The sequence below is a fragment of the Propithecus coquereli genome, unplaced genomic scaffold, assembly GCF_000956105.1.
Source record: "Propithecus coquereli isolate 6110/MARCELLA unplaced genomic scaffold, Pcoq_1.0 Scaffold120, whole genome shotgun sequence".
Lineage (NCBI taxonomy): Eukaryota > Metazoa > Chordata > Mammalia > Primates > Indriidae > Propithecus > Propithecus coquereli.
In genome coordinates, this window is record NW_012136081.1 from 6,848,157 (window position 1) to 6,875,252 (window position 27,096).

The 27,096-nt window shown below is 59.4% G+C and overlaps 3 protein-coding genes across 5 annotated transcripts; 2 read left to right on the forward strand and 1 right to left on the reverse strand.

Moving 5' to 3' along the window:
* The first annotated feature begins 1,827 nt into the window (after positions 1–1,827).
* CTSF (cathepsin F) lies at positions 1,828–6,831 on the forward strand. The gene is made up of 14 exons (XM_012665662.1): positions 1,828–2,129; positions 2,312–2,410; positions 2,712–2,796; positions 2,888–2,949; positions 3,068–3,143; positions 3,722–3,835; positions 3,957–4,102; positions 4,191–4,287; positions 4,368–4,448; positions 5,262–5,381; positions 5,460–5,524; positions 5,618–5,708; positions 6,138–6,196; positions 6,276–6,831. Exons 1-14 carry the CDS (start codon positions 1,917–1,919, stop codon positions 6,348–6,350), a joined length of 1,383 nt encoding a protein of 460 aa, XP_012521116.1. The 5' UTR covers positions 1,828–1,916; the 3' UTR covers positions 6,351–6,831.
* A 137-nt stretch (positions 6,832–6,968) lies between these two features.
* Positions 6,969–20,396, reverse strand: ACTN3 (actinin, alpha 3). Of its 3 annotated transcripts, none has more exons than XM_012665290.1 (21): positions 20,027–20,396; positions 15,763–15,877; positions 15,483–15,602; positions 15,062–15,148; positions 14,897–14,984; positions 14,338–14,416; positions 14,173–14,254; positions 13,323–13,408; positions 12,950–13,042; positions 12,246–12,476; positions 11,967–12,114; positions 10,767–10,917; positions 10,117–10,225; positions 9,889–10,029; positions 9,444–9,626; positions 8,833–8,967; positions 8,557–8,736; positions 8,012–8,158; positions 7,858–7,923; positions 7,330–7,488; positions 6,969–7,249 (listed from the first exon to the last, which is right to left on the reverse strand). In XM_012665290.1, the coding sequence occupies exons 2-21, from the start codon at positions 15,785–15,787 to the stop codon at positions 7,091–7,093; spliced, it is 2,469 nt and encodes an 822-aa protein (XP_012520744.1). In that variant the 5' UTR covers positions 15,788–15,877; positions 20,027–20,396; the 3' UTR covers positions 6,969–7,090. The 3 variants fall into 3 exon arrangements, with proteins under 3 accessions (XP_012520744.1, XP_012520729.1, XP_012520735.1); XM_012665275.1 differs by lacking the exon at positions 20,027–20,396 and adding an exon at positions 19,733–19,965; XM_012665281.1 differs by lacking the exon at positions 20,027–20,396 and adding an exon at positions 19,733–19,801 and having other exon boundaries at positions 7,091–7,249; positions 7,843–7,923.
* A 230-nt stretch (positions 20,397–20,626) lies between these two features.
* Positions 20,627–26,403, forward strand: ZDHHC24 (zinc finger, DHHC-type containing 24). Its single transcript, XM_012665519.1, has 3 exons — positions 20,627–21,049; positions 22,446–22,723; positions 25,850–26,403. The coding sequence occupies exons 1-3, from the start codon at positions 20,769–20,771 to the stop codon at positions 26,134–26,136; spliced, it is 846 nt and encodes a 281-aa protein (XP_012520973.1). The 5' UTR covers positions 20,627–20,768; the 3' UTR covers positions 26,137–26,403.
* The last annotated feature ends 693 nt before the right edge of the window (positions 26,404–27,096 follow it).

Sequence of the window (27,096 nt, forward strand, 5' to 3'; positions counted from 1 at the left end):
GACTTAGGGGAAGATGATTGTTTCCCACAAAGGCTGAGTACCACACCAACGTGGATCTCTGGAAACTTAGATTTAAGAAAAATTGTATTGTCTCTGCCAGAGCCTTAGAACCCACTGTTCTTAATTCATTCAGCTTCAGACCTTTCAGGAGATGAAGTGTGTGTGAGTGTGGTATGTACCCTCCCACAGACACAGGCAGGAGTCTGGCTCAATGATAGCAGGCAATTTCTCAGATTCTTCTGCCAGGACTGTGAGGACCATATTCACAGCCTTCATCCTTCTAGAAAATGAAGCTCTGGAGCGGGTGTGGTAGCCCATGGCTGTAGTCCCAGCTACTCAGGAGGCTGAGGCAGGAGGATCGCTTGAGCCTAGAAGTTCAAGGCTGCAGTGAGCTATGATTGTGCCACTGCACTCCAGCCTGGGTGACAGAGCAAGACCCTGTCTCATTAAATAAAAAAAAAAAAAAAGGAAAGTGAACCTATGTATTGAACAGCAGTTGGGTGACATCGCACCACTCCAGGTCATGCCAAAGGAGTCATTCATTCATCCAACATGCCTTTACTGGGCAGGCATTCAGCATGTCAGGCACTGTGCTCGGCGCTGGGGAAAGAGCAATGAGACAGCAAGCAGCGGGGTCCCTGCCCCGAGGAGCTCCTGGCCAAGTGGAGGACACCAAACACCACCAGCGAACAGGAAATTGCAGTGCATTGTAAGAGGACATTCAGGGGGACTAGGGATCTAGGGGTAAGAGGCAATGGCATTGAGCCCGGCCAGCGGCAGATGGGGTGGGTCAGAAACGTCTTCGTGAGGAAGTGACTTCCAAATTGAGAACAAAAAGGTGTCTGGGAGTTAGGCCTAGGGAAAAGCAAGTGTGACGTTTCCAAGGTGTGCAAGAGCTTGAGTTTCTGAGGAGATGTAAATAGACTGAGTGTTAAGTGCACAGAATGGGGTGAGGATCCAACAGAGAATAGACCTCTGGGCCTTAGAAGATACTGAGGACCTGGGATTGTCTAGAGCTTACCCCAGGGGAGGGCGCAAGCAGAGAGAGCTCAGCATCTGCTGTAATCTCTCAGGTCCTCCCCTCTCAGACCTAAGCTGGCAACTGGGAACACTAAGCTGGCTCCAGTACTGATTTCTGGGCAGCTGGAATTTGCCTCCCTGGACCGCTGCTGCTGTAAAAAGTCAGGTTTGGACTAGATGATCTCTAATTATCAGTTCTCCCACCCCTCTTCTGTGATTGCTCCAATTCCCTTCAAGTCTCCCTTCTCTGTTTCCTCTTTCCCAGCCGGGAACCCCTTTCGGGAAAACGTCCTTTTCTCATCTGCATGTCCGCTGGACCGTGAGCTCCGAGTGCCCGATGCACTTGTGCGTGCTTCCCAGGCCGGCTGTGCACACTGCTCTCGTGGTTACCAAAAGCTTGCATGCACGCGTTCCATCCCCTCAACAGCCTGAGCCATTTCGCTGTCGGAAGGGGGGGGCCTCAAAGAGATGACCAGGCTGCGCACCCAAGCTCAGAAGCCAACCACCTGGGTTCAAGCCCAGCTCTACCTCTTCCCAGATGTGTGGCAGGCCACTTAATCTCTCTAAGCCTCTTGTCCTCAATTTAAGACGAAGATGGCCCTTACTTCGCAGAACTGCCCACGACGGACAAGGGGAGAGGGAATGTACTTTCATGTACCACAGGCCCGCCTTCCTGTCGCGGTGGGTTTTATCCCCGGGCCAGCGACCTGCCGCCGCCCCCCACGCGACCCACGTGCCGCCCGTAAATAAGCGAATGCGCAGGCGCCGCAGGCCGGCGCCCATTGGCCGGCTCGGGGCGCGGGGGCGGAGCGCCGGCTGGCCGAGGGCTCCCGCTCGGTCGGTTGGTCAGCACGTCTGTCGGTCCGCGAGTCCGGGCCGCCGGCGTCGCCCTGGCCATGGCGTTCTGGCTGCCGCTGCTGTTGCTGCTGGGGCTGATCCCGGGCGCGGCGCCCGCCCCCGCCGAGCTCCGAGGCGCCGGCGCTCAGGCCTGGGGGCCGCCCTCCCCGGCGCTGCTGGGGCCCGCCCGCTTCGCCCTGGAGATGTACAACCGCGGCCGGGCTGCGGGGACGCGGGCGGTGTTGGGGGCCGTGCGCGGCCGCGTCCGCCGGGTGAGGACGCGCCGGGGGCCGGGCCTTCGGCCTAGACTTGGGGTGGGGGCCTGGACAGCGGAGAGACGAACCTCTGGTGACCGGGAGCTGGGAGGGCGGCACGGCGGGGCTGTGGGGTCAATGAAGGTCAGGCTGAGGACGGAGTGGCTGTGCCCGCCTCACCCACCCGCTCCTCTGTCCAGGCGGGCCGGGGGTCGCTGTACTCCCTGGAGGCGACCCTGGAGGAGCCACCCTGCAACGACCCCATGGTGTGCCAGCTCCCTGTGTCCAAGAAAACTCTGGTGAGTGATGGGACTCCCGCCAGTTCCCCACCCCCAGGCTGAGTCGGCAGCAGTTGGATGATGATGGGTCAGGTGAAGAGGCGGGGATCTGAGGCAGAAGCTACCCCATCCAGAGTCACTTCCCAGGCCCCGAGGGCCAGAGACCAAGATACTGCGAAAAGGAGGTGTCCGGGTGCTGGCTGTGCCTCACTCTCCACTGTGGGGGTGATTGCTTGGGGTGGTCTTCATCTGAGGAGCCTCTATCGTGCCCAGACCTTGCGCCCATCCCAGCCCCCAGACTGGCTTCTTCCTCTCCCTCCAGCTCTGCAGCTTCGAAATCCTGGATGAGCTAGGAAAACACATGCTGCTGAGGAGGGACTGTGGCCCAGTGGATACCAAGGTTACAGGTGCTGGGATAGCCCAAGGATGCTGGGATAGCCCAGTCAGACTTTACTCAGACTTCAGTCTTGATTCCCTCTCTGTCCCAACCCTATCCAGATGACAGAAATGAGACTTGGACTTCAGTCCTTCCGCTGTTGAGCAAGGACCCTCTGCCCCAGGTGAGGAGCCCATCCTGGGGGAGCCAGTGCTGCCTTATTCCACTTCTCCTCCCTTCGCCCTGCAGTGGGGCTCCCTGGTCAGGGGGAGCTCCTTGTAAAGACCCTTCTGCGTTTCCAGGACTTTTCTGTGAAAATGGCTTCAGTCTTCAAGAACTTTCTCATCACCTATAACCGGACATATGCGACTAAGGAAGGTGAGGACTCAGCCTCCGCTGAACCTGTTTGAGTCAGATCAGGGCCTTCCTCCCCAGCTTGGCACCTTGGTGTTGGGGAAGGGAAGGACACGAGAGGCAGTGCATCTTTTCAAGGACCCCTGAGTTCCCAAATTCTCCTGAGCAGCCACCCCGAGTACCTGGCCCCTACTCCTACCTTATCTTCCTCGTCGGAAACCATGGGCCTCCATCACTCCGGGCAGGGCGGGATGGGGCAGAGACTAGATTTTCTCTGCCGTGGGCCCCCTGGCACCATGGTTTTTTCCCCACGACCTATTGTGGGTGGTGCCTGTAGACCCATTTCGATTGCTGCTTTCACACCTAGGAAGTCATCACTCTAGTTTGGCCCCCAAAGTTGATCAGACCTCCCACTCCATCACTTGCAGGTCTGGTCCCCCACTCCCACCTGCCCCAGGGTTCTGTCCTTCTTGAGCAGAGCTTCAGGGCTGATCCAGAATGCACCTACTCCCCGGGGAATCCCCACCTGCTAGCCCCCTCTGCCCTTCTGTGTATGGTTTGCCTGGGCTTGAGCCCCTCCTCTCTTGCTCCTTGGTCCTCAGAAGCCCAGTGGCGCCTGTCTGTCTTTGTCAGTAACATGATGCGAGCACAGAAGATCCAGGCCCTGGACCAAGGCACAGCTCGCTATGGGGTCACCAAGTTCAGTGATCTCACAGGTAGGGGTGGTGGCCGGAGCCCTCATGGAGCCTGGAAGAGACAGGGCCTGCTCCCAAGGTCCCTGGTCAGGCTAGCTTAGAATACTCTTCTCCGCCATGACCTGCCCATCTTTGTCCACAGAGGAGGAGTTCCGCACCATCTACCTGAACCCCTACCTAAGAGAAGATTCTGGCAAGAAGATGCGCCTAGCCAAGCCTGTGAATGACCCTGCCCCACCTACATGGGACTGGAGGAGTAAGGGGGCTGTCACCAATGTCAAGAACCAGGTTGGACACCTAGAAGTGAGGGTGGGACATGAGCACTGCACTGGGCTTGGGGAAGGGATCCAGCCCTGACTCAGCCTGTCCCTTCCAGGGCATGTGTGGCTCCTGCTGGGCCTTCTCAGTCACAGGCAATGTGGAGGGCCAGTGGTACCTGAACCGGGGGACCCTGCTGTCCCTCTCTGAGCAGGGTGAGCGTCCCACTCGCCACCCCCCATCCCCAGCCCAGCCCCTCGGGAGGGCTCCTTGGGACCAGCCTTCTGTCTCCTAGAGCTCTTGGACTGTGACAAGATGGACAAAGCCTGCATGGGTGGCTTTCCCTCCAACGCCTACTCGGCCATAAAGAATTTGGGTACGCATCAGTGGGGTGAGGCGGGCAGCAGGAACCCCCTCTCCATCTGAAGGAGGTCAGTGTACAAGGGGTAGACATGAGCGTGGGAGTCGCACAGAGCTGGGCTCAAGTCTTAATGCTCACCCTCATTGGCTGAAGACCTTGGACAAGTCAGCTCTTTCCAAGCCTCAGTTGCCTCATCTGTGAAATGGGGCTCACCGTGCCCACCTTGTAGGTCTACTTTGAATATCAAGTGAGGAAGGCTCGTAGCAGGGACTTGGTGAGCAGGGGATCTTGGTATATTTGATGCTTGAGGGGTCTGTATTTCTCTAATGCTGCTAAACCAGGTAGCAACGCACCTCACCCCTGAGGGAGCTATGGACCTAAATTGGCGGTTCGGTTCGGCGGTGGGCTGCAGTGGCGGAAGGGTAAAGAGCTGAGGGACTGATGTGGCTGCACAGAGACTGATGCAGGAGCCTGGCAGGGGTCTGGGCTAGATTAGGAGTGGACAGCCAGCAGAACAAGCAGAACAAAGTCAAGGGTGCTAGGAATGCTGGGAGGAACCCTCGGCAAGGAGTCAGAAGCTGGGAGTTGAGTCCTGTCCCTGCCACTTTTCTTGCTGGTTACTGCTTCTCCCCGCTCCCCACCTCTCCCAGCCTTGCGGTGTTAAATCTTGAATGAGGGTGTTCCTCAGAGGGGATGGCCTGTGGCCTGGGGTGGGCGGGGAACAAGAGACCTCGTGTCTAAGGGGCTTTGCACACGTCTCGGGCTGCGCATGGTAAATGGGAATCCACCCTTTCCCTACCCACCCCCAACCCACCCCTCCATCTCCAGGAGGGCTGGAGACAGAGGATGACTACAGCTATCGGGGCTACATGCAGGCCTGCAACTTCTCGGCAGAGAAGGCCAAGGTCTACATCAATGACTCGGTGGAGCTGAGCCAGAACGAAGAGAGTGAGTGAGGGGTGGGGTGAGGCCAGGCCAGGTGGGGCTGGGCCCAGGTGCCTGCTGATGCCCTCCCTCCCTCCTCAGAGCTGGCAGCCTGGCTGGCCAAGAAAGGCCCGGTCTCCGTCGCCATCAATGCCTTTGGCATGCAGGTAGGGCCCGAGCCCGCTGCCCCTGCTCCCTCTCCTGCTGACTCTTCCCCCACTTCTTGGAACTGGCCCCCTACTCCTTTCTCTGCCCCCCAGTTCTACCGCCACGGGATTTCCCGCCCACTCCGGCCTCTCTGCAGCCCTTGGCTCATTGACCATGCCGTGCTGCTTGTGGGCTACGGCAACCGTGAGTTCTGCTGACCGTCTGTCTGTGCGTCCACCCCAGGCCGCGGGCAGGGCTGGACCACAGCATCTCAGGACCTCCAGAGCGGGAAATCGGGGCAATGCCTGGGAACCCTGTCCTTACCCCCGTCTCTGGCTGTGGGCAAGGCAGAAATCCTCCATCCCCTCCGTGGAAGGGGGCTACAGCTATGGGAGGTTGAACGATTATGGCCCAATAACCTGCTAGAGGCAGGTGGGTGGCTGCTCTCCCCCTGCCCCAGAACTGGACCAGGTCTCGTGAGGGTGGCAGGCGGGCCTCTCTTGCTTTCTGCTCTCTCCCTAGTAGCTGTCACACAGTAGGCTTACCGCAGATGTTTGAAGGGTGCAAAGTGCTTGAGGCTCTGACTGGAAAATTGGGGACCCCTGACTCCTTGCACCCTGCACTGTTCCCCAGGCTCTGACATTCCCTTCTGGGCCATCAAGAACAGCTGGGGCACCGACTGGGGCGAGGAGGTGAGTCTTGCCTGCTTGGCCCCTGGCTCTCCAGCCCCATCTGACCCTGGTGCCCTCACCGGCTCTCCCTCTCCCCCAGGGTTACTACTACTTGCACCGTGGGTCTGGGGCCTGTGGTGTGAACACTATGGCCAGCTCGGCACTGGTGGACTGAGGAGCCCACTGGCTTGGGACCTGGCGCTGACCAGAGCAGCCCCTTCCCCAGCCTGCCCTGCGTGTCCAGGCCTCTCCCCAGGAGGTACAGCTGGCTGAGGGACAGGCACTGGGTCACTCAGGGTGAGCAAAGAGCACCCGGCTCACACAGCCCCTGCTTCCCAACACCCCACTCCCACCCTGAAGTCCCCCACCTGCACCTTTGTTGAACTGTGGTAGTATCTAGGACGATCTTGGGTTGGAGGGTGATTTCTTGGCCGCTGAAGCTGCGGCAAGAACTTGGCTCAGGTAATGAGCAGGAAGAAAATATTCTGATCTTAAACCCAGCTCTGTCCTCAGCAGGTTCTGGCTTCCTGCCCCAGCTTTCCTCTATTTGATGCTAGACATTTTCTGGTCCCCTTGGATATGGGGACGGTGTCCCCTTCCACATCCAGAAAACTTGTAACTGCCCTTTCTAACAGCAATAAAGAGGTGTTCTGGTCCCCAGTATGGTGTGAATGCTTAGTCCCTGAGGGCAAGAGGGATGGTTGGAACCCCTGGCGGTCAAGGTGCGATAGATAGCTGGTCCTGCCCGGGAGCCTGAGGGCCCAGCCTCTGCTTCTGCTACAAGGAGGTGGGGAGAGGCCCACGGATGGAGCTTTATTCAGAAAAACATGGCCGGCCGTGCTCTGAGGGATGGGTGGGCTCAGCCACAGGGAGCACCCTCTCTCCATCTTGCGTAGAGACCCTCAGTGGTCGAGGTCAGAGGTCACTCTCCCCGTAGAGGGCGCTGGAGAAGGCCACGTAGTCCAGGGCTCCAGCCGGGGCCCCAGACCCTTTGTAGGGCACCATGCGGCGGATGCAGTACTCGGCCTGCTCGGCTGGGAGCTCGCGGCGCAGCTCCTCGGCGGTGATGTATTTCTGCAGGAGAAGAGGCGTTGAGGGCCACAGAACCTGCTCCTCGTCCCAGCCCGCCAGCCCCTCCACTGCCCCAGGCTCACCTTGTCTCCTGCCAGGATCTTGAAGGAGGCCACGACTTGCTCAGCCGTGTCAGTCTCGGCTGTCTCTCGGGTCATGAAGTCAATAAAGGCCTGGAAGGTCACGACCCCGGCTGCGTTGGGGTCCACCATGGTCATGATGCGAGCAAACTCCACTTCCCCCTGCAGAGTCAGGGCCAGGCGCCGTGCCCATGAGTGCTGACGCCAGGGGCCAGCCTCGCTTGCACAACCCCTGTGACAGGGTGTCCCCCTCCTCCAAAGACCTCAGCCCTGGCCCCAGCCCTTCATGGTAGGCTGAAGTCTGCTTCCTGCCCACCGCAAGGCCCCCTCTTGCTGGTTGGTCCTGATTTTCTTTCTGGGGCTGCACCCCTCTCTGTAGGGCTGTTTCTCTGAGGTAAAAATGTTGCAAGCTCAGACTTTGGGGCCACACAGGACTAGGTCCAAGTTAATTTACCTCTCTGACCCCTTGCTAGCCCCTCGATAGGCAGGAGGGCACTGGTGGGACTCCGGGAGGGCGTCTGGGGCACTCACCAGGTCGTAGCCCATGGAGATGAGGCAAGCGCGGAAGTCGTCGGGCTCCATCATCCCGTTCCGCTTCTATAGGGGGTGAGTGGACATCAGGCTTGGTCCCCAAACCCCACCAGCTCCCGAGTCTCTTACCCCACAGGGCTGGGCCCCTGCTGACCCGGTCAAAGTGGTTGAAGGATGCCCGGAACTCGTTGAGCTGCTCCTGGCTCAGCCCCTTGGCATCTCGGGTCAGCACCTGGTTCTCCACCTCGTTGATGGTGCGGGCGATGGAGGTGAGCAGCTGCTCCCAGCCCACGCGGATGTGCTGCGGAGCAGGAGAGGCCGCCGTCAGTGCACGGTCCGCGCTGCCGCTGGACCCAGCTCCACCCCATCCACCGAGTGACCCTGGGCAAGTTCTCCCCTTCACTGGGCCTCCATCTCCGGCTGGCGGTTCCACTGAGTGACCCCCAGGCCCCTTCCTACATTAAAGTTTGATGATTTATTAGGTGTTAATATTGATGAACTAGCCATGGCCAATCCTGGCCTGGCTTTGGACTGCTTTGTGACTCTGGACTTTTCGTCATTGGGTCTCAGTATCCCCTGGGTACATTGGGGGACTTGGCCAAGCTGAGCTGGGGACCCTCCTGGGACACATGCTGTGTCCAACTGTGATGGCCCCAGTCTTCCCCACCCAGTACCCTACCCCAGAGGGTGTGCTCCCACCTCCATGCTGTAGACAGTGTGCTTATTGTCGAACACCAGGCTCTCCTGCAGCAGCTGGTGGTCACCCTCCAGCCGGTCGATGTTGCTCTTGTAGTTGATAATGTTCTGCTCCTGCTGCCGCAGCCCAGCCATCTGGTCCTCCAGAGAGCCGATCAGCCCCGCTGCCAGCCTCCCCACTTCCTGCAGGGGTGCCCAGGCAGCATGAAGACTCCCAACTCCCTGCAGCCCAGCCCTGGCCCCACTCCCCCAGGTTGGGCCCACTATCCATGCCCTCACCTCCACCTTCGCCTGGATCCAGGGTCCGATGGCATTGGCCTGGGCTGCAAACTGTCGCCGGAGCCTCTCGTTCATCTGCTGCCGTGCCAGCTCCTCCTGCAGTGTCTGGTCACGGCTGGGCACTAGCTTTCGGATCTGGAAAGAGGGTGGTTGGTGCCAGGGCCAGCTCTGGGGGCTGGGGGATGGCTTTGAGGAGAGATGGGCGCACAGGTCCTGTTCCCTGCCCCTCAAACCCCAGCCTGTTGCTGTGAGCCAAACCGGGCTTTATGGGCAAGGCCTTGGGCAAGCCAGTGACCTCTATAGACTTCGTTTCCTCACCTGTAATTTGGGACTGATGACATCATTTATAACTCACATAGGCGGTTTTGTAAAAGATGTGCACACACAAGACTTAATTCTACTTCACATCAGTCCTGACAAGAAAATGCTGCTGTTACAGCCATTATACAGATGAGAACCAGACAGGCAAGGGGACTTATCCCAAGCCACACGGAGCCTGTGGCAGGCCCCAGCTCTGCTGGTGGACTTTATTCTCCCTATCTCGGGACATCCGAGGTTTCAGGGTGTGCAGCAGTGGGTGGGGGCAGGAAAACGCGACAAGTGGCACCGACCTTGTCCCACTTATTGTTGATGTCCTGTGGGCTGAGGCTGATGTAGGGGCTGGTGGTGATGGGCCGCAGCCCGTACGTCTGGCAGATCTTCTGGATCTCAGCCTGGATGCCCATGATGGCGCCTCGCTCTCGGTCAGCCTCCGGCAGCGTTGCCTTGAACTGCTCGTGGGCTGTCAGCAGGCTCTGGGGCAACGGGCAGGAAGCGTCAGCTAGAGCCCCCCACTCATCGCAGGCAACAGAAGGGCAGCACCGTGCTCCAGGCCTCCAGCAGCCCCGGCAGGCAGGCCTGACACGGGGACCCTCCCGTCTCCCAGCCCAGCACTTGAGAACTGGAGTTTCCTCCCATCCCCATCACCCAGGAGCCCAGGGGAGTGGCCAACAGGATTTTGGGCCAGCTTCCCTGTCACCCCATTCCCATCCAGCCTCCCCCAACCCTGGCGCCCACCTGGGTCTCCTCCACGGAGTGCACCAGCCACACGTCCTGCAGGTCCTCCACGGCCCCGTCCAGCCAGTTGTTGAAGGGCGCTGCCCGCCGGGCAAACTCCAGCTGCAGCTGGTCGATGGTCTCCAGGAGCTTCTCCATCCGCTGGGGCCGAGGGGTGGCGGCTCAGCAGCGGCTGGGCCCGCCGGCCTCACCCACCTCCCACCCTAGCTCCCTGGGCCCCAGCCCCACCTCCAGCGCGTCCCGCCTCTTCTGGGTCAGCGTGCCCAGGCTGTCCCACTGGTCGCAGATGGCCTGGCAGCGGCTGTTCACCGAGGCTGCTTCATGGTAGTCCAGCTCACTGGGAGGAGAAGTGGGGTGAGTGTGGGGCCAGATTCTGGCCCAGATGCCCTCCTGACTCCCCTCCCCCGGTGGTGAAGGATAAGGGAGCCAGGGCAGGTGGGGGATAAAGCAGGGCTTTCCTAGGGGGCTCCCTCTATGAAGAGGGACACCCGTGGGTCCTCAGCACCAGTCCACGGAGGTCCTTGGATGGAGGGGCAGGGCCTGGCGTCTGGGGGGGCAGCGTTATGCGGAAAGGGGCGGGCTTATAGGAGGAGGTGGCGAGGCCAAGGCTGATGAGGAGAGTTTGGGGGAGCAGGCCTAGGCCAGGGGTGAAGGGAACAGCCAGGTTAGGGGCAGGCCACGGAGCGGGACAGGTCAGGCGCCAGTGGGGAAAAGTGTGGGCCGCAGAGCGGGGTCGGGAGATCGGGATGGAGTTCCAGGAGGGGCGGCGTGAGCGGTGATGGGGCAGGTCACGGGTTCCACGGCGGGGTTACGGAGCCCCGGGGAACCGAGGGTCTGGAGCGGGGCGGGCAGGGCGGCGTCGCGGGCGCGCCCCCTACTTGAGCTCCTGCGCCAGCGCCGCGATGTGCTCCACGCGGTCCTGGTGCGCCGCCAGGTCGCTCTCGAAGGCCTCGTGGCGCCGCAGCAGCGCCCGCACCTCCTGCAGCGAGGCCGACTCGTAGTCGCGCTGGCTCAGCATGTCCTCCTTCCCTGCGCGGAGGGAGGCCCGGCTGCCGTCACCCGGCGCGCCCCGCCATGGGACCGTGGAGAGGCCTCATGGGCGAGTGCGGGTGATCACACCTGCCCAGCCTGCCCTAGGGGTTTACTCCGAGGCGCCAGCGTAATAAAATTAGGCGAAGTTTCTGTTCTCCGATGTCACCCATAAATGACGTCCAGGCTGGCCCTTGGTACAGTTTTGGAATTATTCGACCTCTCGACGACTCTGTGAGCCCCATGAACCCCTGACCTGCTCTCCTTGGTTCACCACTGTTTTCCCAACGCCTGGCACAGTGCCTGGCACTGGGTAGACCCTCGATAAATATTTGCTGGATGAATTAAATAATGAATGATAATTATAATTATGCAAATAAAACCAAAATAATCATAATAACGATGGTAGCACTCATTTATTGAGTGCCTCTGAATTTGCAGAGGAAGTAACTGAGGTTTAGAGGTTCAGAGACCTCTCCAGGATCACAAAACTAGCTGCAAATTTCAGGATTTTTATTATGCCAAACCATCGTTATTCATTGTGGCCGCAATTCATTATTAGCGTGTATTCATTATTTTTAGGCAGGACTTACTGATTTGTAGGATTAAATCCTTGACAGAATACTGAAAGAGAGCTTTTATACAGAGTGTTATATTTGACTCATGCAATACTTTAGCATCAATATACTTTGAGTATGACACAGGTGATGTTAGGGTTAGGCATGGACTCACCTTCGGACACCAGCTACATGTGTCCATGTTTGCAAATAAAATGCTAAATGATAAATTAATCGAGCAGACCTTCAGAAGGCCAGAGCCAGGGAGCAAGGGAGCTGAGTTTACAGATAAAGAAACTGTGGCCCGTAGAGGGACAGTGGCCCACATAGAGTCCCAGGCTGTACCACAGCAAGTCAGGTGGGTCTAGAAATCTGGTCTCCAGCGTTCCTGAAGAGTACCTACTTCTGTTCTGCCCATTTTGCAGGACTCCCTACCCCTAGCCCACCAATCCCCACCCCAGGAGAAAGTCCAGCCCCATGAAGTGCACCTACCCCGGGTCCAGGCTTCGTGCAGGGAGGCCTTCTGCCGGAACTTCTCGGCCAGGTGCTGGAGTCGCTGCAGGCGCCGGATCTCCGAGAGCAGCCAGTCCTCGTAGCCCTTTTCCACCTGCTCCAGCCCCCGCCAAGCGTTGGCGATGTCCTGTGGGGCAGGCCAAGGTGCCCTCCATCACAGTTCGCCCATTGTACAGATGGACACAGAGAGCCCAAGGTCGCCCAGGGGATACGAGCAGGAGTGGGGCTGCCCCATCCCCGATCCCCGGGCTGGCTCACCGAGACCAGCTTGCCCTCGGAGGGCATGAAGGCGGGCCGGTGGCTCAGCCGCAGCTTGGTCTGCAGCGTGTTGAAGTTGATCTCCAGCTGGCACTTTTCCTGGACTCGGGGCGGCTTGTGCAGGCGCCGGTAGTCCCGAAAGTCCTCCAGCTTACGCTGCATGGCACTCATGCTGGGCTCGCCCACGCGGTTCTCCAGCCACGGGACGGTGCGGCGGATCCACTCCAGCAGCTGCCAGGGCCAGGCAGAGAGCTGAGCTGGCCAGCTCACTCACGCCTCTCCACCCACGCCCAGGCTGTGGCCAGAAGGCCAGCCTCAAGTTCATGGGGGTGACTTTCATGACTGTGGAGGGCAGAATGGGGTAGCCCCCCATGAATCAGAGGAGGAGTAGGGTGGTTAATTTCTGAGTCCAGGGGCTAATATAGGTTGGCGCAGAGCAAAGGGCCATGTGCTTGCCTAAATATGAGTGAGTGGATCAATGAATGAGTAAATGCACGAATGCTGAGTGAGTCCATGAATGACCAGGAGCGTGGATAGACAGAAGGGCAGGTGATGGGTGGGGGCAGGCGGCGGACGGGGAGGCCTGGGCTACTCGAAGCAGAAGGAGGCTCTGCAGGCCCAAGCTTGGGGTTAGCGCGGTTGGGAGGTTCAGGAGGGCCGGGATGGGGAGAGCACGACTGGAGGGTCTCTCTGGCCAGCCTCACCTCGCTGGCAAGCTTCTCGTACTCCTCCATCAGCTTCTCGTTTTCCTGGTTCACGGCCAGCACCTTGCAGATCCTGTTGGCAGCGGTCTCTGCCTGGGGGGGGCAGGCAGAGGGCTGGCATTGAAAGAAGCTGCCTCCGTAAAGCCCTCAAATACCAGCACCCTGGCACACAGCGGAGGGGGTGGGGGAGCGTATCTCTTAGGTGGGGAGGGAGCTTCCAGGCCAGAGGCTGCTGATCCTCAGCCCCCTGAGGACTGAGTGTGCACAACTGGGGCAGTAGCATTCCCGCCCGCACAGCTGTGCCTCCAAATACTGGACTGCTGCCAGGTTTGGCCCTTGGGTCCACAGCCCGGCAGCGGTGAGGCCCCCTTACCTGCTCAGCCCCGGCAAAGGCATGGTAGAAGCAGGACACGTAGGTCATGACGGCCTTCTCGTCTGGCTTCGGGGTGTTCACGATGTCTGAGGGAGGGCAGCGAAGCATGTATTGGCCAAAGCCGGGGTGCAGGATGGGCTCAAACCCCAACACAGGCAGAGAACTTCCTCAGGATGGGGAGGTGGAGACATCTAGCCACGGCCACCAGCTGGCAGCTCCACCAAGCCCAGTGTCTTCCTCTTCCCTGAAGCCCTCTCTGATCACCCCAGGGCCCAACGACCTCCCCGCTGTGGCGTAAGCAAATCGTGAGAGAGTAGGTGAGTGGGCAGCCACGGTGGCCCTCAGGAGGGACAAGTCCACACTGGCTCGTGCCTCTAACCATCCTATAACTCCGTTTGTCTGTCTGTCTTGTCCCCAAGTCCATGGGCTCCTCAGGGGCCAGAACTAGTCTTCCTCCATCAGTGCCTGCGGCCGGGGGACCACGCAAGGCCGTGGTCAGAAAATGTTTGCTGCTTCAGTTGCCTGAACGCCTTCCTTGGGCAGGGGGACCAGAGGCCCCAAGGAGCTGCCAGTCTTGGGGGACCAACATTACCCCAGGTAACCCAGGTAACCGGGATACGAGGTGGAGCCATACATAGTGGGGAAGCAGGAGAGGCTGGTTCCTGGGTGGGCAGGGGCAGGGGACAGGAGAGAGGGCTCCTGGGGAAGGGGCCCGCAGCAGGAGGGATGCTGACCGGGGAGCAGGGGAGCAGAGCCTTCGGGAGGAGGGAGAGCAGGGCAAGGTGTGGAGGGTGCTCCATGGCCACTGACGAGAGAGCAGGGTCGCTGTGGGGGCTGGGCTCACTCTCACCTTCTGCATCCAGCATCTTGGGGATGTCCAGGTATTTCTCTGCCACCTCAAAGGCAGTGTTCAGGTTGCCAACGGGGTCATCCTAGATGGGTGTGAGGAGGGCGGGGTGAAAGGTCAGCTGAAGGCAGAGGTCGTGGAGTTGGGGTGGGGGCGGCAGAGGCCCACCTTGCGCAGTTTGGCGTAGTCGATGAGGTCGGGGCGGTGTCGGTGGATGAGAGCACAGAGGGCCAGGCCGTCCTTCCAGCTGGACAGAGAGACGGGTGGGGCTGAAGCCTGGGTTCAAGCTGAGGCCCTGTCCCCCCGTCTGCCCAGGAGCCCCCCAGCAGGACAGCCTGGTCTGTAAGGGAGCCCGGCGCAGGAGCTGAGCTCGGCATTTGAGACCCTCATGGTCGGACTCGGGCCGCCTCCTGCAAGCTCACCCGGGCTCCTTCACACGCCTGTGCTTACACCAGACCGATTTCTAGGTGTTTCGGGCCCCAGGTTCCCTCTGGCTGGAATGCCCTTCCAGGGACGTCTCAAATGCTCCCTTCTCCAGGAATTCTCTGAAAGCCTCCCGGATTCAATTCCATTCAGTCCAACAGTTACTGAGTCCTATTTTCAGACACTGTTCCAGGAACGTGCCTGTGCTTTCCCTCCCCTGTGGCTTATCACAGGGGCCGCTCTGTGCCCCTCACTGACCAGGGAGGGCTCCTTTCTGTGCCCAGCCTGCGCCCAGCCGACAGACCTGGTGTGGAAGTTCTGCACGTTGACGTTGCGGTAGGGCGCCGTCTTCCGCTGGCACCACAGGAGCAGGCCTTCCTTGGCCGAGGTCTCTGGGAGGGGGCGGGGCGGAGCATTAGCTGGGGGGCTTGGGGGCGGCCCTCTCACCCGCGCCGTCCCCACTGCTCACCCTCCACAGAGATGTCCTGGATGGCAAAGCGGAGGATGATGGTCCAGATCATGCCCAGGGTCATCTTCAGGTTCCCGTCAACGATCTCTGCAGGGCGGAGACACGGGGACGGATTCTGTCTCAGCTCACCTTCCCCCAACTCAGCCCCGTGGCCCTTGTCCCCATCCAGGACAGGCGCCGGCAGGCAGCCCCTAGCAGGTGCTCAGCGAGCATCCATTGCTGTCGTACACGAGTCACTGGCCACTGCCCGGGCGCCGGCGCTGTGCGCGCACGTGGGGCACACTCGCTCCTTACGGTCTCCTGCCAGGAGGGGCGATTAGCCCCATTGTTGAGATGAGGAAACTGAGGCTCACGGAGGTGACTTGCTGATGTCAGGAGAGCCCCCCGCTCCCTGCCAGGCCCCCGCCTGCCATCTCCTCACCTTCAGCACCAATGGACACCAGCTTAACCCCCTTGCTGGCAATGAAGTCCAGGGCTTTGTTGACATTGGCGATTTTGTGGAAGCGCATCTTGCCTTTGTCTGGCCTGGGCAGCCTCTCTCCTGGGTATAAGAGGAGAAGTTAAGGGTCAAAGGTCATAAGACATTGTCCCCCAAATCTCCCCCTTGCCCCAAGTCCCCTCCAGCTCTCTGCTGCCCTGTTCCCCCAGCTCTCCGGGTCCCCTGGGTCTAGGGCCCATGTACACTGGTCTGCACCGCTCACCTGAAATGACCTCCAGGAGAAGCATGAGTTTGAGGCCATTGCGGAAATCTTCCTCGATGTTCTCAATCTGGGTGCCCGCCTTGCGCAGGTGTGAGTTACACCATGCAGTGAAGGTCTGGGGGCAGAAGACAGCGCTCAGACCCTAGGACTGTGTCTGGGGGATGTGGGCCACAGTCCTGGCTCCTTGGTCAGGGCAAATCTTAGAGCCTGAGGCTCTGGATTCGAGTCTCAGCTCAGCCACTGACTTGCTGTGCATCCTGGGCCAGTCTCTTTCCCTCTCTGAGCTCTAGTTCTCCTGGGAGGGAGAAGTGGGATCCAGGACCCATGCACGTCCCAGTTTGGACTTGGGGCACTCTGCCACCGGCACACCAGCCTTGGCAGGTCTTCAGCACTGGAGGGAGACTTAGAAAATTTTAACATATTCCCAAATATGGGGCTCTCAGGTGTAGGGGCTAGTGCAGGATGATACTGCCTTTCTAAAACCGGAAAATTCTGGATGAAAGCACACCTGGCTCTGAGGGTTTTGCCTAAGGAACTGTGAACCTGTGTTATTATTCTCTCAGCTCACCGACCTCCCAAGGCAGTTGTAAATTGGCCTCCAAGCAGACCCTGAGTGTGAAAGCGCTCTGCAGGCTGTAGAGGACCAGCCAGCCACTCGGGCCCAGCCTGACCTCATTTTGGGGAGTGACTGCTCGCCTCCTCTCCCCGTAGTCAGCCTCAGGCTCAGCCTCAGCCTCCTGCTGAGACGGGAGGGGTGGCACAGGGCTGTGTGTCTGTTGGGGATGGGGTGACCCGGAGCCTGGTGCACAGGTTTCTGCTAACCTACCAAGCCTTCAGGCCCTGAATTCTGCCATTAGCTGTGAAGTTCTTGGCGGAGTCCACAGGTGGCCTCTAGTCCCAGCTGAGCTACTCACTGTGATCTCAGGTCAGCCCCTTGCGCTTTCTGGGGCTTGGGCTCCCATTTGTACAGTTAAGGGGTCAGAATCCATGCTGTGTCAGGTCCTTCTTCCTCCGACCTGGCAGGATTCTAGAATTCAGAGCATTCCCCCAGCACGAAGTAGATACTCCTGGGAGGTGGCCCTGAAGGCCGTCTGGAATCCTGTCCCTCAGCCAGCTTTCCTTCCTCAGGCCAGCTTGCAGAGGTCTGCGATCTGGACGTGGAATATGATGCTTTAAATACTTGAGAGGCTGTCATTGCTAAGGCAAGGGAGTGAGCTTCCCATCACTGGAGGTATGTAAGTGGGTAACTGAGTACTACTTGATGGGGACCCAAGCACCAGAGAAGGCAGTTGGATTTTCTGCAGTTCCTTCCAACCCCGGAGTCTGAGATGCTCTGGGTTTAGAAAGGACAGGGGGATGGGCAGGTCTGGGTGGGGCCAAACATGACTCAATGAGATGTGGTCTCTGTCTTAAAGGAGCTCACAGCCAATAAAGAGTCATGTTGGTCTGAGAAGTGCTGGGAGCGACGTGCTGAGGAGTCTATGGGAGGGATTCTCCAGATCGGGTGGGGGTCCCTCGGGGAGGCTAACGTGGTGGGAGCTGTGATGGAAGAGGAGGAGTTACTTGGGGAGGGAAGGGCAGGCAAGGGCATTGCGGGCAGGAGCAGCCACTCGGGCAAGTGCTCGGCAGTGAGAAGCAGGTGCTAGTTTGCGGGACTCCAGCTATCTGGGCACAGCCGGAATGAAGCGGGGGGTGTTGGGTGTAAGCGGTGAGAGGCGGCCGGAGGGGCGGCAGGGGCCAGGTCATGCGCGATCTTGGGTGCTAAGCCTGGGACTTCGAACTTGATCCTGAGGGCAACAGGGAGTCAGGGAAGCCTCAGGCAGGAGGGGATGGGCAGAACTGTGTTGTAGAAAGTTTGTTTGTTGCAGAGTGGAGACAGACGTTGGGGCGGAGCAGTGAGGACCAGGCCAGAGAGGAAGCGGGTAGTGAGGGGACAGGCGGGATCAGGTGGACGAGATGGAAACATTCGTCCTTTCTGGAATGTACGCTCCCTGAGGCAGGAGCTTTACTGTCTCCTGAACCCCAGCACCTAAAATAGTGCTGGCACACAGTAAGACCTCCTTCTTTTTTTTTTTAATTTGTATTTTGTAGAGATGGGGTCTCGCTGTGTTGCTCAGGCTGGTGTTGAACTCCTGGCCTACAGCGATTCTCCCACCTCAGCCTCCCAAAGTGCTAGGATTACAGGCGTGAGCCACTGCACCCGGCCAGTAAGGCCTCCTTAAGAAATAGTTATTAAACGCATGCTTTCATGAGGCTGAATGAAGAGGACTCAGGCGTCAGGTGGAGGCGGCCAGAGTGCTCCAAGACTGTGTGAGGGAGGCTCTTGGCAGGAGGAGTCACTGGGGAGAAAGGGAGCACTGCAGAGCAGGGGTGAGGCGGGGCTAAAGCTGCCCACAGGACGCGTTTATTATCACCTTTTGTAAACGGTGCTGGACAAGAAAGAAATGACCCAAATGTCCAGCCACAGGGGAAGCTGGCTGATTCACAGAGCCTGGTGCCGGGCCGCTACTGAACGGACGAATGAGATGGGCGGCTGTAAGTCGGGAAGAAAGGATGTTCTTGATATTTTGTCACGTGACAAAGGCCGGTCACAGACTGGCATGTGTCATATGAGGGGCATGCAGACCTGGATCTGGGCGACGCCTGGGTGGGTGGGGGTGAGAATAGGAGTTACTGCAGAATAGGTGGCAGCTGCAGCCAGGGACAGGGGTGACATCACCAGGAAACTGCCAAACCCAGGACCGCAGCCCTGCTTGGAGACAGGTGCAGGAGGAGGCTGGGGGGAAGTGTGTCACCCGGGGCACCCCAGCAGAGTCAGCTGAGCCTCCTGGTCCCTGGAGTCATCTCTGTCATCTAACCTAGCGGAAGGGAAGTGCTCTGATTCTAAAGTCTGGGATTCTCAGAGCCTGCAGACTCCACCGAGCACCCCGGTGCCCTGCGCTTCCCTGGAGTCCCACACTGTTGGCAGCTGCTGAGCAGGGTCCGGTGACCTCATGGTGCCCTCCCTAACCCTGGCCTGCCACTCTCCAAACTTTTCTCACTCCGCCCAGGATCGTTTTCTCTTTGAGCCCGGTGTCCTCCCCTCCACTTGGAAAGGCTGGGAGTGAAAATAGCTCAGGCAGGGCGGAGGCCTGAATGCCCCGTGGGCTGGGCCTGGGCAGCAGCTGCCCATGTGCCCCTCTCTAGCTCCTCCAAGGTGCTGCCTCAGCACCAAGTGCCCATCTGGCTGGAGAGTCAGGTTACTTTGTAAGGGAACCCAGGGCTCCCCTCCTCCCTGACCTGTGGCCTTTTCAGCAGACTCAGGGCCCCTGAGATGGGGAGGGGTATCTTGGGAAAGAGTGGGGGTGGGACAAGGGACCAAGAGCCTCAGGTTGTGGGGGTCCTATTTTCTGACACTGTATGATTTGGGGTCTATCTCTGCCCCTTTCTGGGCCTCAGTCTCCTCAACTGTCAAACGAGATAGAGTGACTATGGACCCTGCCCTGGAAAGAATACGGAGGAGAGGGTGGGATGGGGTCTGAGATGGTCCCCTGTCCCCCACTCTCCCAAGTTCACTGGTTGCCTGGCTGCAGGCCCTCAGGGTGGGGTCTGGGAATATTTAACTAGAGAGCGGTGGGGAGAAAGATTATTCTTCCTGAACCCCCAAACTTGGATCTCGGGCTTTGCCCAACCCGTTTTCCCTGTCCCTCTCACTTCACCAGCAGGAGTGGGAGGGACAGTGGGCCCAGGGGAATGAATCCGGGGGCGAGGGTTCATTCTAAACCCCTTGTCATTCTAGACCTCTCCTGAGGGCTCCCAGCCCTCCTTCCAGCCTTGGGGGACAGCAGAGGGCCAATGGGCAGAGCCTGGGCTGGGGATTGGCAGTCTAGGTTGAAGACAGGCTCTGCCTTTGACCTGCTGAGACGCCCAGGACAAACCGCCTGGCCTCTCAGGCCTCAGTCTTGTTGTCAGGAAATGGGCGAGCACTCACTTTGCGCTGCTGCTTCTCCCAGGCCGGGTCCAGCAGCAGGTCGCGGTCCCAGTCTTCCTCCTGTTCCATGTACTCGCCACCCCCGCCGCCGCCCATGAAGGGCCTCTCCCCGGCCCCCAGACCCTCGGGCTGCATAACCATCATCATCTTGCTCCGGCTCCTGGCTCCGCTCCGCGCGCTCCTGGACACCCGGTCCCCGTTAAGTAGGGCCTGGCCCAGCCCCGGATCGAATTCGCACTAAATATGGGGGAGGAGGGAGGGGCCGGACAGGGGTGAGGGAGCTTGAGTCGGGACCAGGCAAGAGGTTGACCTGGGGCCAGAGACTGCGGAATTGGGCGCCCTGGGGTAGATCTCATAGCGGAGATCAAGGGTTCGCCTTCCGGCTCCGCCGCTTGGGCGCTGTGTGACCTTGGGAAAACCACAGGCCCTCTCTGAGTCTGTTTCCTCCTCTGTACAATGGAGATGACGTTTATAAGAGTGGCTGCCGGCCGCCCCGGAGGCTGAGCTTTGGCTCTCCCGACCCTGTTCCAGCGCCGCATCCCCATTTCACAGTCAGAAACACGGAGGCGCCGAGCCGTTCTGAATGTTTTCTGGGGTGATGAAGGGAGACACCCGAGCATGGGGAACGGCTCTGAGCCAGCTGGATGGGCCGGAGCAGGGCTATAAATATCGGGGCGGCCAGGCAGGGTTGGGGGAGAATGTGCTGAGCCGGGAACCCCGACGCCACCGCGGCTGCAACTCGATCCCTGGCGCGCGCCAGCCAGCGGCTCCGGCGGGCGGGGCTTCGGCGCGAGGGACGTGGCCTCCGCGGGTGGGCGGGGCCATAACTGCTCTGCGACTCCGGCTCCAGAGCCAATGAGATTCCAAGACCGTTCCGTCACATCTCCGCATCTGCGGCCGCTCCCCTGGAGTCTGAGCGCGCTCCGCACCCCTTCAGAGCTCCTATTGGTCGTGGCAGACGTCCGTCGGCCGCTATCCCCGCCCCAACGCGGAAGCGGCGGGGCCCTGGGGTTCCCACAGGCGGTGCGTCCGGGCCATGGGGCAGCCCTGGACGGCTGGGGTCGCGGAGGGGGCGCCCGCGCGGCTGCCTCTCGTGCTCACGGCGCTGTGGGCCGCGGCCGTGGGCCTGGAGCTGGCTTACGTGCTGGTGCTGGGTCCCGGGCCGCCCCCGCTGGGACCCCTGGCCCGGGCCTTGCAGCTCGCGCTGGCCGCTTTCCAGCTGCTTAACCTGCTGGGCAACGTGGGGCTCTTCCTGCGCTCGGATCCCAGCATCCGGGGCGTGATGCTGGCCGGCCGCGGCCTGGGCCAGGGCTGGGCGTGAGTGGGGCGCGGGATCCGGCGGGGAGAAGCGGGCGCCTCGGACAGGGGGAGGGGCCTCAAGACCTGAGACGTTGGAACCAGGCTATATTAGGATCGGGTTGTTAGAGCCAGAAATTCCTTTAGAACTTGGGATGGAGAATGAATATTATTTATTCACTCACAAATACTTATCAAGCACCTACTATGTGCAAGGTGCTGTTCCAGGCACTGGGGGTAGAATAAAACAGATTCCTGACCTGGAGCTGACTTCAGTGGGGGAGGGGAGGGAGAAGATGCTAACCTAGAGGAACAATAAGCAAATTATATAGAATGTTAGAAGGTGACAGTGGTGTGGAAACAAAGAGTAGAGCAGGGAACTTGGGGGTGCAAGTTTCAGTTTTAAATAGGTGGTTAATTCTCATCACAAAAAATGATGAGTATTCGAGGCCAGGGATATGTTAATTAACTTGATTTAATTATTTCACATGGTATTCATGAGTCATAACATCATTTTATACCCTATAAATATATACAACTATAATTTGTCAATTTATAATTAAAAAGGAGAAAGTAAGCCGCGTGTGCTGGTGCAGGGCTGTAGTCGCAGCTGCTCTGGAGATCACCGGAGCTCAGGAGTCGGTGGCTGCAGTGTGCTGTGATCGGGGCTGTGAATAGTCCTTGCATTTCAGCCTGGGCAACATAGACTGCACCTCTAAAAAAAAGTTTTTTAAAAAATAAATTAATTTTAAAAATAATAAAAATAAATAAGTGGACCTCATTCAGAAGCAGGCATTCGAGCAAAAACTTGGAGGTGGTGGAGGAGTTAGCCATGTGGGAATCCGAGGGAAGAGTGTTCCAGACAGAGGGAACAGATGATGCAAAGGCTCTGAGGCACTTGTGTGCCTAGCATGTTCCTGGAACAGCAAGAAGGCCAGTGTGGCTGGAGTGGAGTGAGAAAGGGGAAGAGGCGTCAGCGACATGAGGACTTTACAGGGCATTGAAGGCTTTGCTTTTTACTAGAAATGAAATGGAGAGCCACTGGAGGGTTTTGAGCAGAGGAGGGTCATGACTTAGGGTTTGAAAGGATCCGTCTGGCTGCTGGGGAGAGACTAGGGGGGCAAAGGTGGAATCGGAGACCAGTGCAGGGGCTATCGCAGTAATCCAGAGGGGAGGTCATGGTGACCGACTGTGACAAGGCGGTGACTGCGGAGCAAGGGAGACGTTTGCTGCTGGATGTTAGTGGCCACAGGGAATGTCAGAGCTGGAAGAGCCCTGGACCTGCGGTGCTACAGCTGGAAGGGCCTGGGACCTTGCGCCTGCATTTCCTGTGAAGACCCTGACGGGGCTGCCCCTGGGCATGGTATGGGGCACTCTGAGCTGCTGAGGGAACTGACCCTGTGGTTCCTTCCTGCAGTTACTGCTACCAGTGCCAAAGCCAGGTGCCGCCGCGCAGTGGGCACTGCTCTGCCTGCCGAGTCTGCATCCTGCGTCGGGACCACCACTGCCGCCTGCTGGGCCGCTGCGTGGGCTTCGGCAACTACCGGCCTTTCCTGTGCCTGCTGCTTCATGCCGCTGGCGTCCTGCTCCACATCTCCGTGCTGCTGGGCCCTGCCCTGTCGGCCCTGCTGCGAGCCCACACGCCGCTCCACACCGCCGCCCTCCTCCTGCTTCCCTGGCTCATGCTGCTCACAGGTGGGGAGCCCAGGAGGCCTGGCACAGAGGCAGAGGCCCGCGTGTTGGGCGGGGGGAGGAGGCCCATTCTGGTGGGAGATGAGATTTCTGGCCCTGGGGACCCAGTCCCAGTGTCATTTACGGGGGGGAGGGCAGCCTGGAATTCAGCTGGGCGTGCTGCATGGTAACATACGGCGCCTCCAGAAAGTGCAGAGTTCCGGCGGCTAGGAGAGTCGGGAAAGACTCCAGGAGTGGTTGGCAGGGGAGGAAAGACTCGTGGAGTCCGCGGGGGTGGTGGGCTGGTGGGAGAGCACTCCGGGGGCCATTCTAAGTGAGGGAAACAGCATGAACAAAGGCTTGGAGGCTGGCAGGGAGCAGCGAAGGCAGTTTGGTGGGAGTTGTGAAAATTAAGGCTAGGGGGGTAGGCAGCCCTGGCTGGCAGAGGCCCTGAGTGCCGGTGGAGGAGACGGCGCCTACTTGACCGGGCAGTGGGGAGCCAGGGAAGGTGACGGGGGGAAGGCACAGTCACTAGGAGTTGGAGGGGGAAGACTTGGGTCAGGAGGCTGATTGAGATGCCGTGTTCCGGTCACACATATGTTCCTCTTTCCCCTGACGTGACCCCAGATAAAAGCCCCACTGGTCCTTCGTACTCTGTGTTCTCTCCCCTTGGATGCTCTGGGCCTTCTCGCCCCTGGCTCCTTCCTCCTGACCCTTCCGTGGTCCCCCCCGTGACTTTTCTGCCGTCATTAACCTCCCCAGCCACTCCATGTGGTCACTGTTCCTCCTCGTCCTGTCCAAGCCCAGCTCTGTCCCCAGGCCCCCACCCTGCAGCTGGGGGGAGGCCTCAGGAGCCCTGCTGGGGTGGACAGAGCCCCCTCTGTCCACACTGGCTCCCTGACCAGCCCTCTCCGCCCTGCTCGATGGCTCCTGTCTCCACTGAGTCCCAGTCTCTGGCTGCACCCCCGTCCACCCCACCTCGCTGTGGTCATCATGGCCTCCCGCTCACTCCCCCACCACGTAGACTCGGGCCCCAGCTCCAAGGCTTCCCTCCGCCCTGGGCCCTGTTGAAATCACGGGTGTCTGAGAGTCTGTGTGAATGGCCCCGTCAGTGCCCCGGTGGCTCAGCTCTTGACTTCCTTCCCCTACTCCCTTGTCTATACCCCAGCCTTTGTTGGAAGCCAAAAACGGGTCACCCCCCAAAGCACCCATCATTTGGCCCTCTTTCTGGCCCCCACCTCCTCTCCTGCCTGCCCCTCACTCCTGCGCTCCGTGACACCTGCTCCGTGCGCTCTGGGCCCGCAGGCCCGCGGCCCTCCCCTCCCACCCGCACCCTCCTGCCTTCGCCACCCCGCGTCCGAGCAGAGCCCTTCACCTCACTGCTCTCCTGCCGGCCTCTCAGACGTCCCTGGCTTCTGTGTCTGCCCCGGCTGCTGAGAGCGGCCGGAGACACGTGATACTCCCAGGCAGGCTGGTCCCATGCCACACTCGTGGCTGCTGATCTCGACAGGCCCTCCGCTGTGCATGGCCACCCTGTTTTCTCGTAAGCTTGCTTCCCCCATGACTGCAGCTCAAACCTTCCCTACTCTCCTGCCCTCCGACCTCCATCACGGAGAAAACAAGACGTCAGATGGTGCATCCAAAATCGTTCTGTCCTCACGTCTCCAAGCCTGGCTGACTGCCCAGCGTCTCGTGTCTGGGCCCTCCCGGCTTGGAGGCCTCCGCCGTGGCGTCTGCCATTCTCCTGGCTCCGGCTCCACTGTGGCTTCCCCGCCTTGTGCAGACGTCCCTTCCCTCACACCGTCCCCCAGCTCTCACCCGCTCGCCCTGCGCCTCCCCGAGGACTTGCCGGCTCCTCGGCCCTCCGCCTGCTGCGGCCCGGCTTCTGCCCACCCTCCTCCCAGCCCGCCGCGGCTCCCAGCGCTGTCTCCCCAGACTCTCTCTGCAGGACCTTTTGAGTTCTCGCTTCATGAGGACTTTTACGCTCAAAACTGCCACCCGACAACCTCCACGAAGCGTCCTACCCCTGGCGTCACTGGCTTGGGCGTGCCCGCTGCCTTTTCCAGTTTCCTTTTCTCTTCTTTTGTCTGAGCCCTGATAAAAATCGGGACCTGACTGCCTGGTGCTCAGGTCTAGGCACCGTTCTCCTCTCGTCCACACACTCTGGCCGCCCATGGACCCACTGCTTGCAGACCTGCGGGTGCAGCCTGGCTTGTCCCCTGCGCTTCCTGACCCGCACACTGTCCACTCGCTGTGTCCCAGGCGCCTCTCTGTCCTGCCTCCGGACGTCAAGCAGAGTGTTTTCTCGCTTTATCAAAATAGATGAGGCCACTTTCCCTACCCGCTTAAGTTTGCATGGCATTTCCCCCCGTGGGCTTTCTTTTTCATCGAGGTGAAATTCATATAATGTAAACATCATTTAAACTATTTTAAAGCGTATAATTCGGTGGCTTTTAGTAAACTCACCATGCAGTGCAACCATCACCCTTTTCTAATTCCAGAACATTTGCACCCTAAAAAGAAACCCTGTATCCATTCGCAGTCACTCCTGATCCTTCCCTGATCCCTCCTGCCCCAGGCAACCACTCATCTGCTTCCTGTCTCTACGGATTTGCTTGTTCAGGACATTTCACATAAGCGGCAGCGTCTGGCTTCTTTCACTTAGCATGAGGTTCACGGCGTCTCGTAGTTCGTTAGTTCCGCGGGTGCTTGTTGCCTACTGTGGGCCAAGATGGTACAAGATGCTGTTCCTTTCCATGGTGACACACATCACAGCTGTAACTGAGTAACTGAGAAATGAGCTTTTAAATTTAGTCTGTGAGCTTCCGGAGGGCAGAGATGCCGCCGACCACATCCATCCTGGCATTCACGGCGCCCAGCACCGCGGCCCGCACTTGCCAGGTGCTCGCCAGGTTTGCGATGCGAGAATGAAGTGGCATGCCAGGCAGGGACTGAGTCGGCCCGGTTCACTGCTGTGCTCCTGTCACCCAGCGCGGGCTGGCCACCAAGTGTTGACTCAGGGCTTGCTGGGCGGAGGAATGAGCCTTGCTTTGTGAAGGAGGGTGCCGGGTGGAAGGAGGGCGGGAGCTGGGCTTTGGAAGGGCTGGGCCCGACTTCTGCCACCTGACCCTCTCTGCTCTCTCCTCACAGGCAGAGTGTCTCTGGCACAGTTCGCCCTGGCCTTCGTGACGGACACGTGCGTGGTGGGCGCGCTGTTGTGTGGGGCTGGGCTGCTCTTCCACGGGATGCTGCTGCTGCGGGGCCAGACCACGTGGGAGTGGGCTCGGGGCCAGCACTCTTATGACCTGGGCCCCTGCCACAACCTGCAGGCAGCCCTGGGGCCCCGCTGGGTCCTCGTGTGGCTCTGGCCTTTCCTGGCCTCCCCATTGCCTGGGGATGGCATCACCTTCCAAACCAAAGCTGATGTGGCCTCCTGACTCCAGGAAGAGCCAGAACTGTACAGGGAGGGCCGAGGGGGAGGGGGCCCAGCCCCAGACTCAGCAGGGCAGTCGGTTGGCCTGTAATGCCTGCATTGGCGCCTCCAGCCCCTCCCTGGCCTTGCCTCTGCCCAGCTTGGACTCCTGTGTGTCCAGGGCTTGGGCCCTGCGACTCTGCCTTTTGGCTGAGGAGTGCAGAGGTGTGGCAGGGCTGCTCGGCCAGCCTAGCTGCCCCTTCGCCAGGTTAATAAAGTGCACACTTGGTTCCCCGCCTCCATCTTTGCAGGGTTTCTGGCCCCTCACTTTGTTGTTGGGGCTGCTGTTTCTGGTTCCTCTGGTTGTCAGGCCTAGAAACCCCAGAATGTCCGAGGGTCTGAGGGGCCAGGTGGAGGCGTCCTCGTGACCCAGGCCATGGGAATCCAACATTCTTTCGCAGGTGCAGCGTTTTATAGTGAGCAGCATTTCTGCAACGGCAGTGTCACGGACCCTTTCTTAGCTAACCTACTACAATTGTGCTCCTTATTTTGTGAGTGAAAAACTTAAAGCTCTGGGAGTTGATAAGATCATGATTTAGTAAATGGCGGAGCCAGGCGGGATTTGAAGCCAGGTTTTTGTGCTTTCGCCTTCACCCCTGCACAGCTGAAGGAAGTGAGCAGGAAAAGTCAAGGCAAGGAACTGTGCTGGGGATGTCCAGGCATCTGTGAAGGGGTGTGAGAGGAGGAGCCTGCTCCTGTCTGGGCTCCCAGGAGCTACTTGTTAAACATTTGTATGTAAATACAGTAAATAGAGACTGCCAGTTAACGAGTTCTCTAGTTCCCTTAGGATCTCACCAAAATGACAGTAAGAAATAAAAAAGATAAATACTTACAAGGGGAAAGAAAACAGGAGAGGAGACAGCAGTAGACCAAAGTGCCTGACAACGTTTGGAGAGACGGAAAGTGGATGGAGGCTTATTTACTC